The 9,468-nt window shown below is 51.3% G+C and overlaps 1 protein-coding gene across 1 annotated transcript; it reads right to left on the bottom strand.

The window, feature by feature from the left end:
* Positions 1 to 1,563: 1,563 nt before the first annotated feature.
* On the bottom strand, positions 1,564 to 9,254 carry LOC132403784 (uncharacterized). The gene is made up of 3 exons (XM_059987469.1): positions 8,800 to 9,254; positions 6,988 to 7,118; positions 1,564 to 1,745 (listed from the first exon to the last, which is right to left on the bottom strand). Exons 1-3 carry the CDS (start codon positions 9,249 to 9,251, stop codon positions 1,564 to 1,566), a joined length of 765 nt encoding a protein of 254 aa, XP_059843452.1. The 5' UTR covers positions 9,252 to 9,254.
* Positions 9,255 to 9,468: the final 214 nt, after the last annotated feature.

Raw genomic sequence — 9,468 nt, forward strand, 5'->3', positions numbered from 1 at the left:
GTGACAGTCGGCCGTTCCTCCGTAGCTGGGCTCAGTCGTTGCCAGTGCTCACTGTGACAGTCGGCCGTTCCTCTGTAGCTGGGCTCAGTCGTTGCCAGTGCTCACTGTGAAAGTCGGCCATTCCTCCGTAGCTGGGCTCAGTCGTTGCCAGTGCTCACTGTGACAGTCGGCCGTTCCTCCGTAGCTGGGCTCAGTCGTTGCCAGTGCTCACTGTGAAAGTCGGCCATTCCTCCGTAGCTGGGCTCAGTCGTTGCCAGTGCTCACTGTGACAGTCGGCCGTTCCTCCGTAGCTGGGCTCAGTCGTTGCCAGTGCTCACTGTGACAGTCGGCCGTTCCTCTGTAGCTGGGCTCAGTCGTCGCCAGTGCTCACTGTCATTCTCCACAAATGCAAGGATTCTGCTGCAGCGCTAAGGGAGAGTCCTCTTTTAATAATCATAGAATGTGGGAAACCTGTCCAGTCACAATTAACTTGATCAGATTAAACAGAAGGAACAAGGACTTAACAACTCTCATTGAGACCATTAGTAAATACAGGTGCTTGAGAAAGCCAGAAGTCCAACGGTCTATGATAAACTGCAGAGGCCCACAGGGCTCACGGCAGTTCTAGTGTCTTCTTCTCCCAGGATAGGTTAGTGGCCAATACCCGTTACAATCCCACAAATTCCCACAGCTACCTAAGCATTACCTTCTCCAACCTCATTTCCTGGGAAGTCTGCTTTCTATTCTCCTAGTTTTTTGGACTCAGTTTCAATAAGAAATGCTGAGGTATCCTCTCACTGACAGAGCTCCCTTTGTCTCCACTTCCATCCTCATCCTGCCATCATCGAGAATAAAATGAAATAACTAACTGGGCCCAGAGCACAGGCACTCTGCTAATTCCTTATTTTACTTGTGCACAAGAAGAAAAGCATGTCCCCTGTATTCCACACGTCCAATCAAAAATCTGCTAATTTTATAGTTGGCTTATCAGTTATGGATATTGATCATGTGATAAATTGCATCTGTTTGAATTCCTTCCTTGCATGATTAATCACCATTCACAATAAAGATGGTAGAAGTCAAATAAAGCCTCAAGCTGACAAACGATGACACTAAAGCAATGGTCCCACGGTTGTTGGGTGTGTTTCACAATCTTCTAGTATTCCTATCTCACCTGTTTCCGACACCCCTACTATGTAAAGGGAAATGTTCTTTACTGGCATAGTTATTCTCACCTGTTTCTGACACCCCTACTGTGTAAAGGGAACTGCTCTTCACTGCCAGAGTCATTCTTGTCTACCTGTCTGCAAAGGGAAGGTTGGCTCTGACAGTCTCTCCCAAAAGATCTCTCTTGTCTCAGGGACTGCCCCACACCACTCCCACCTTGGAAACTCTGTCAGCTTTCTGTTTGGCTAATCCCTGCACACAGACCACTGCTAAAATGCACCAAACCGGTCTGCCAGGAAGTCAGAGTCTGGGCAGAAGGAGCCACCTCATTGTTACAGGAGAATTTTGAACGTTCAGGGAGGCAACCACCTACGATCATCATATCAAGACTGATGAATATGCCGGATCTGTGACCAGCTACAGGATGTTACTGTCATTAAACCCAGCACCATTTGTTCCAATCAGGAGCCATGGATGACAGCTGATGTCCGGGCACTGCTGAAAGATCGAGGTGGCACCTTCTGTTTTGGGGATCAGAGCAGCAACAGCTGTGCGTTCCTGAGGCACCAGGGTGACACACTGAAACTCTGCAGTCACTTCTGCAAAGCAGGGCCATGTGGCCGGGCATTCAGTCCATAATGGACTTTTAGACCACCATGCTTCTCGATGACAATGAGACCACTCTTCCTGATAGGATGAACACATTCCTCATTCATTAAATGATGGGCTGACAAAAAGACCCCACCCCCTGAGGAGCAGGCACCCTGCCTGGCCACAGCTGTTGTGAGAAAGTCTCGAGTCAGGGTCAACCCTTGCAAAGCTGCAGGGCCTGTCAACATTCCTGGCCGTGTGCTCACAGACTGTGCACCCCAGCCAGCAACTGTTCTTCTGACATCTCCTGGGATCCCACCGGCTTCAAGGCTACTTCCATCATTCCAGTGCCCATCCTGTCTCAACGACATGGCACTGACCTATGTAATAATGAAGTGCTTTGACCAATGATCACAAACTACATTAAATCCAGCCCTCCCATCTCATTGGACCTCAAAGAAGTATGCATATTGGCCCAATGAAGATTTCCTGGCCTCTGCCCTTTACGTAATCCTATCTCACTTGTCAGAAGTTCACTTTTGTCAGAATGCATAGACTGCCCTTTACATGATCCTGTCCCACTCGGACAACGATTCCCCTCTCTCAGAATGACATGGTCCTGGCCCACTCGGACAACAGTTCCCCTCTCTCAGAATGACATGGTCCTGGCCCACTCGGACAACGGTTCCCCTCTCTCAGAATGACATGGTCCTGGCCCACTCGGACAATGGTTCCCCTCTCTCAGAATGACATGGTCCTGGCCCACTCGGACAATGGTTCCCCTCTCTCAGAATGACATGGTCCTGGCCCACTCGGACAATGGTTCCCCTCTCTCAGAATGACATGGTCCTGGCCCACTCGGACAACAGTTCCCCTCTCTCAGAATGACATGGTCCTGGCCCACTCGGACAATGGTTCCCCTCTCTCAGAATGACATGGTCCTGGCCCACTCGGACAATGGTTCCCCTCTCTCAGAATGACATGGTCCTGGCCCACTTGGACAATGGTTCCCCTCTCTCAGAATGACATGGTCCTGGCCCACTCGGACAACGGTTCCCCTCTCTCAGAATGACATGGTCCTGGCCCACTCGGACAACGGTTCCCCTCTCTCAGAATGACATGGTCCTGGCCCACTCGGACAATGGTTCCCCTCTCTCAGAATGACATGGTCCTGGCCCACTCGGACAATGGTTCCCCTCTCTCAGAATGACATGGTCCTGGCCCACTCGGACAATGATTCCCCTCTCTCAGAATGACATGGTCCTGGCCCACTCAGACAATGGTTCCCCTCTCTCAGAATGACATGGTCCTGGCCCACTCGGACAACGGTTCCCCTCTCTCAGAATGACATGGTCCTGGCCCACTCGGACAACGGTTCCCCTCTCTCAGAATGACATGGTCCTGGCCCACTCGGACAATGGTTCCCCTCTCTCAGAATGACATGGTCCTGGCCCACTCGGACAACGGTTCCCCTCTCTCAGAATGACATGGTCCTGGCCCACTCGGACAATGGTTCCCCTCTCTCAGAATGACATGGTCCTGGCCCACTCGGACAATGGTTCCCCTCTCTCAGAATGACATGGTCCTGGCCCACTCGGACAACGGTTCCCCTCTCTCAGAATGACATGGTCCTGGCCCACTCGGACAACGGTTCCCCTCTCTCAGAATGACATGGTCCTGGCCCACTCGGACAACGGCTCCCCTCTCTCAGAATGACATGGTCCTGGCCCACTCGGACAACGGTTCCCCTCTCTCAGAATGACATGGTCCTGGCCCACTCGGACAACGGCTCCCCTCTCTCAGAATGACATGGTCCTGGCCCACTCGGACAACGGTTCCCCTCTCTCAGAATGACATGGTCCTGGCCCACTCGGACAACGGTTCCCCTTTCTCAGAATGCTGTTTAATGACTTCATTTCTGCTTTCAATACAATCATTCCCAAGAAGTTGGTTGGATAGCTGTCCATGTTGGGTCTCAACATCTCTGTACGTTACTGAACATTGGACTTTGTGACAAAGAGACAACAGACAATTTGTATTGGCTGCAACATCTCTAGCTCCGTCACCCCCCAGGGTGGCACACTCGGCCCGCTGCTCTTCACACTGTTGACACATAACTGTACTGCTAAATCTAGTTTGAACTAGTTTGCTGCCAACAGAACAGTGGTTGGCCTTATCAGCAACAACGATGAAACAACACACAGGGAGGAGGCAGAGCAGCTTGTGCACTGATGTAAACACCACGACCCGAGTCTGAACATGGATAAGACTAAAGATATGATTGTGAACACCAGGAAGGTGCAGGCTCTCCACTCCCTATTACATACCAAGAGCATCTTGTGGAGAGAGTCAGAGCACCGAGTTTCATGGTGGACGCATTACCGACAATCTCACCTGGTCCATCAACACCACCTCTTTAGCTAAGGGAGCACAGCACATATCAACTTCCTGAGGAAGCTAAGGCAAGTGAGTCTCTTCCTCCCACCTCATCCTCACATTCTGCCAGACCCGTCTGCCCAGGGGAATGCAATGCAGCAGATCACAAACCCTGAGGACTGTTGAAAACATCATTGGGGTCTCTCTGGCCCCTCCATTCAGGACATCTATCAGAAGCACTGAATACGCAGTGCCTCAGCCTTGGCAAAGATCCCTCCAATCCTTCCCACCATCGCTTTGACCCGCTGCCAGCAGGCGGAAGGGAACACAGCACAAGAACCAGAACTGTCCTGCTGGGTACAGCTTCCTCCCAGGCTGGTAGATTTGTTAACACCCAGAACACATGTCCGTCTGTCCAAGTCCCTGCTGCGCCTCGTCACTCCCACATCACAGACACTCTTCCTGATGACTCCTCACCCTATCACAGCCACTCTTCCTGATGACTCCTCACCCTATCACAGACACTCTTCCTGATGACTCTCTATCCTATCACAGACACTCTTCCTAATGACTCCTCACCCTATCACAGACAGTCTTCCTGATGACTCCTCACCCTAATACAGACACTTTTCCTGATGACTCCTCACCCTATCACAGACACTCTTCCTGATGACTCTCTATCCTATCACAGACACTCTTCCTGATGATTCTCCACCTTACTTTGCTTGTTCAATTTTTTCTCAGTTCTGATTAAAAGCCATTGAACTGTTTCCCTCCCCGTAAACGCTGCCTGACTTGTTGAATATTTCTTCCATTTTCTGTTTGAAACTGAAACTAAACTTTGTTCTGTCTATATTCCTTTCTTCCTCACTACTGCGGAGAATTTATCCCTGACACACTAGCATCCTGAGAAAATTTGTATCTATTAATATTATTAACCTGCGAGGAAAACTCTTGAGCTGAATCAATTTTACTTGATGTACACAAAATATTCCTCTTGGTGGTTGTACAGCTAATCACAATCTTCCTTCTGAGTCAGCTTCATCAGTGAGGTGTTAGATTAGCACCGGAGAGGAGATTATTTCTGGCTACAAATTCTGCCTGTAGTACAATGTGATATCCCAAAACACTTCAAGGATAGATGAATTTCAGGAACCTGTCACCACTGTTAAAAAGTGAACAACTTGACAATCTCTCTCACCACCACAACTTCATTATAACAAGCTTCAGTCCCAAAGCCCTGCCCCTACACCAACAGCCCAGCTCACAAACAAAATCTTTACCTGTGCTTTCAGCTCCTGTAAATTAAACAATTCAGTTTATGTTTCAATGTTTCTCAAAATCTACTTCACTAAATCCAGTCAACCCTGCGACATGTGGAATATAACTCCCCCAAACAGTCAACACTTGTAGCCAGGTAACAGAGAGAGTAAAAGAAGTAATGAAAATGGATCCAAATTTAAAGTGCAATCCACAACCTCCTAATTTAAAAGGACTTCTGGTTTGTTGTCAGTGAACCGCACTGGTTTGATGAATTAAGTTGTTTCATGGGATGTGTTTGTACCTGTGCTCTTGGAATTATGGTGACACATCTATCTGTGTGCAGGTCTCTGTAAACTAGTCAACTTGTTCTTTGTAGTGCTGGTCTCTGAGGTGAGGGGTGTAAGAGACAATATTCATTATCATCATCTTCCCAGTTCCATTTTCTATCCCCAGATTCCTCTTGCTTTCTATCCTGGCTAAGGAGAAATGTGGCTTCCACCCACACTCTCCAAGATTAAATCAGAAAGCGATTGCACTTGTAAGCTGCCACTTGATGGCAATGAACAGATCAAAGAAGAGGCCGTGATCACAATGAAATATTGTCGGTGAAATAAATCACACAGTTTTGATTGCCTCTTTGCCTATTCATTAGTGGGCTGTATCCTGTTCAGGTACCCAGAGAAGCATACACGAAGATCCCCTTCCATTGTCACCTTCCTTGATTCAGAGGTAGAAACGGTTACTTCATTTTCCTTTCTACAGAGAGTTGCTCGCTGGATGGATGATGTGTGTCTGCATGTGTGATAGTATATCTGTATGCACGCATGTGTGATAGTATATCTGTATGCACGCATGTGTGTATGATAGTATATCTGTATGTGTGTGTGGTAGTATCTCTGTATGCGCGTATGTATGTGTGTGCACATGTGCATCTGTGTGTACATATCCACGAGGGTAAGTGGTGTAAGTGTGTGTGAGTAAATGTGAGCAGTTCTCCATGTGCATGGAAGGGGTAGGGAGTGAACTTCACCAAGCAGTATCTATACAGGATGTATCGCTCACTTTGATGTAATCAGCCTGGCCAGAAAATTTTTGACACATTTCTCCACAATCCTAGGATTCCTCTTTGGTGGGCATTAAGCCATCCAAGTTGTGGTGGCAGCTCTGGTGCGCTCCTGCCCCAGCACCTCATGTAGGAGCTACTCTTTGGCATACTTCCCGATGGGCTCTTGTATATCATGATTCATGTGGCTCTCTTCCCCTTCCTTGTTCACTGTCCCTTCCTTACAGCAGCCCTGGAATGAGTTACTGGTGTCTAGTTGCTATGGGGAGTGTACTGTCAGGTACTCATGTCCTTCAGTGATTGGTGCCCAGTAATGTTTTGGTAAATAATGTAAAGCATGTTAATTAAACCCAAAGATGTACTGTTAGAAAGCTCCACCTGTTGAGAGATGAAAACGAGGTTTACCGTTTTTTAAAAAAAACTTGGGGGAGAAAAAGCTGTGGGTTAACGATGTACAGACAAGTGAGAGAAACGCAGCAAACTATTAGAAACTAAAGATATAAACTGTTGAAAATGAGATTAGAAGTGTGTATCTCTACCGTACGTACTTGAAATCCTCAAGGAGAGGCGATATCGATAAAAGATCATTGAAGCTGTAGCTATCACAAGCAGCAGTAGTAACGAGACAATATCGCAGAGATGAGTTTCCCAGATCACACGGGGTAACCGGAGGTTAGCTCTGTAAAATCACACAAGGGATATGGTTGGGTTTTTTTGTGTAACTTTTATGAGTCAACTTTTATGGATGATAAACGATTTAATGCGATAAAACAAGAAACAAGACGGTGGGTCTCTCACGATGAAAATCCGGCACAGGAACGGAACGCTTCAAGACGTAGAAGAGTCAATATGGTTGGAGCTTTATTTTTCATTCGAAGGATCTGAATTTTGATTTTCTGCATGAACTGATTATTTTTGTAAAGACCTTGATAAATACTGAATGAAATTTTCTTTGTTTAAAAGTTGTGCCGTTGTAGAAATGCCGTGAAAGGAGTTAAGCTGCATATGTATGTGTATAGACAGGGTCCATGACCTGGAGAGTGAACCCGAACAGTCTCACACCGACGGGGGAGGTGACCATCACACACCCTGGTTACAGTCAGGGTGACCCACAGATACACAAGCAAATAACTGTATAGCCCAAGCTAAAATGTAACCATAAATGAACTGGAACGTCCCACTATAATCCCACAAAAACATTTTAACACAACATCGATAAACAGTGCTGGTCATTAGAAATGTAGGGGCGGGCTGTAGTCCGCCCGCCCCAAGCATCACACTGCCCCCACCCGAGCAGACAGCCGTCCCCTGCGACCCCAGAGCAAAATCCAAATGGCCGGTGGGCGTCGACACTGCCGAGTGTTTGCAAGAGGCAGGGCACCGGAGTGTCACATCCTTCCTTCAGCCTCGCTGGGTCAGTGGTGGCCAAGGACACTGGGTCAGTCGGTGTCAGCGGGTCCTGGTGCAGCACGACTGCCTCCCGCCGCTCAGACAACCGCATCCAATATATCACATCGTCCGGTCGGCGTCCCACACTCAGCCATTCCCTCACCCGGGTCAACACGGTCCGGCCGGTGTCCCACACTCGGCCATTCCCTCACCCGGGTCAATACGGTCCGGCCGGTGTCCCACACTCGGCCATTCCCTCACCCGGGACAACACCGTCCGGCCGGTGTCCCACACTCGGCCATTCCCTCACCCGGGTCAACACGGTCCGGCCGGTGACCCACACTCCGCCATTCCCTCACCCGGGACAACACGGTCCGGCCGGTGTCACACACTCGGCCATTCCCTCACCCGGGACAACACGGTCCGGCCGGTGACCCACACTCAGCCATTCCCTCCCCCGGGACAACACGGTCCGGCCGGTGACCCACACTCGGCCATTCCCTCCCCCGGGACAACACGGTCCGGCCGGTGACCCACACTCGGCCATTCCCTCACCCGGGTCAACACCGTTCGGCCGGTGACCCACACTCAGCCATTCCCTCACCCGGGTCAACACGGTCCGGCCGGTGTCCCACACTCAGCCATTCCCTCACCCGGGTCAACACGGTCCGGCCGGTGTCCCACACTCGGCCATTCCCTCACCCGGGTCAATACGGTCCGGCCGGTGTCCCACACTCGGCCATTCCCTCACCCGGGACAACACCGTCCGGCCGGTGACCCACACTCGGCCATTCCCTCACCCGGGACAACACCGTCCGGCCGGTGTCCCACACTCGGCCATTCCCTCACCCGGGTCAACACGGTCCGGCCGGTGTCCCACACTCGGCCATTCCCTCACCCGGGACAACACGGTCCGGCCGGTGACCCACACTCGGCCATTCCCTCACCCAGGACAACACGGGATCGCTCACCGGTTCGCCGCCCAGCTGCTGCTCCATGGCGGGGAGGTGGTCGCTTGCTCCTGATCCCGCGGTGTTGCGTTGGGCCGCTGCCGGGTGTGCTGCACTGCCCCGACCCGCTGTGAACCCCGTGGTGGTTGCCGCTCCCGGTGGGACCGCTTCCCGGGGAGCCATGGATTCGGCACCGAGGTAGAGTGTGTGTTGCCCCCGACACATCCACACGGGCCCCGGCGGGACCACAGGTCCAGGCCACGGATGCAGGACTCTCGGATGTCGCCGAGCCACACCTCGTGCTCCACCGTGTTTCTTCCCACTGCGATGCGCAGCCTCCTCTTCCGTCTCATCGCCGCACAGTCACCGGTGACCGTCGCCAGCTGGACGGCCGTCGTTGTCCACCCAGACGGGGATGTCTGGTCCGTGTAGGGGAGATCACCGGGACGTCTGCTGCCCAGTCCTTCCCTCATTGCTTCCGCTCACGGCCTCGGCTGGAAACGCCGCTCAGCGCCTCTCCGAGGGCCCGGTGGTCACGCTGCTCCGCCGGCGTTAGGTCGAGGAGGGCCCGCAGGGCATCTCCCTCCGGAGCCGGGGCAAGGTGCACCGCCGTCTCGGTGGGACTCCACCCGTTGTGCCAGCGGCCAGTTTGACTTGCGCCAGGTACGGCTCCAGGCGGCCGGTACCGTC

Source organism: Hypanus sabinus, chromosome 2 (assembly GCF_030144855.1).
Source record: "Hypanus sabinus isolate sHypSab1 chromosome 2, sHypSab1.hap1, whole genome shotgun sequence".
Classification (NCBI taxonomy): Eukaryota; Metazoa; Chordata; class Chondrichthyes; order Myliobatiformes; family Dasyatidae; genus Hypanus; species Hypanus sabinus.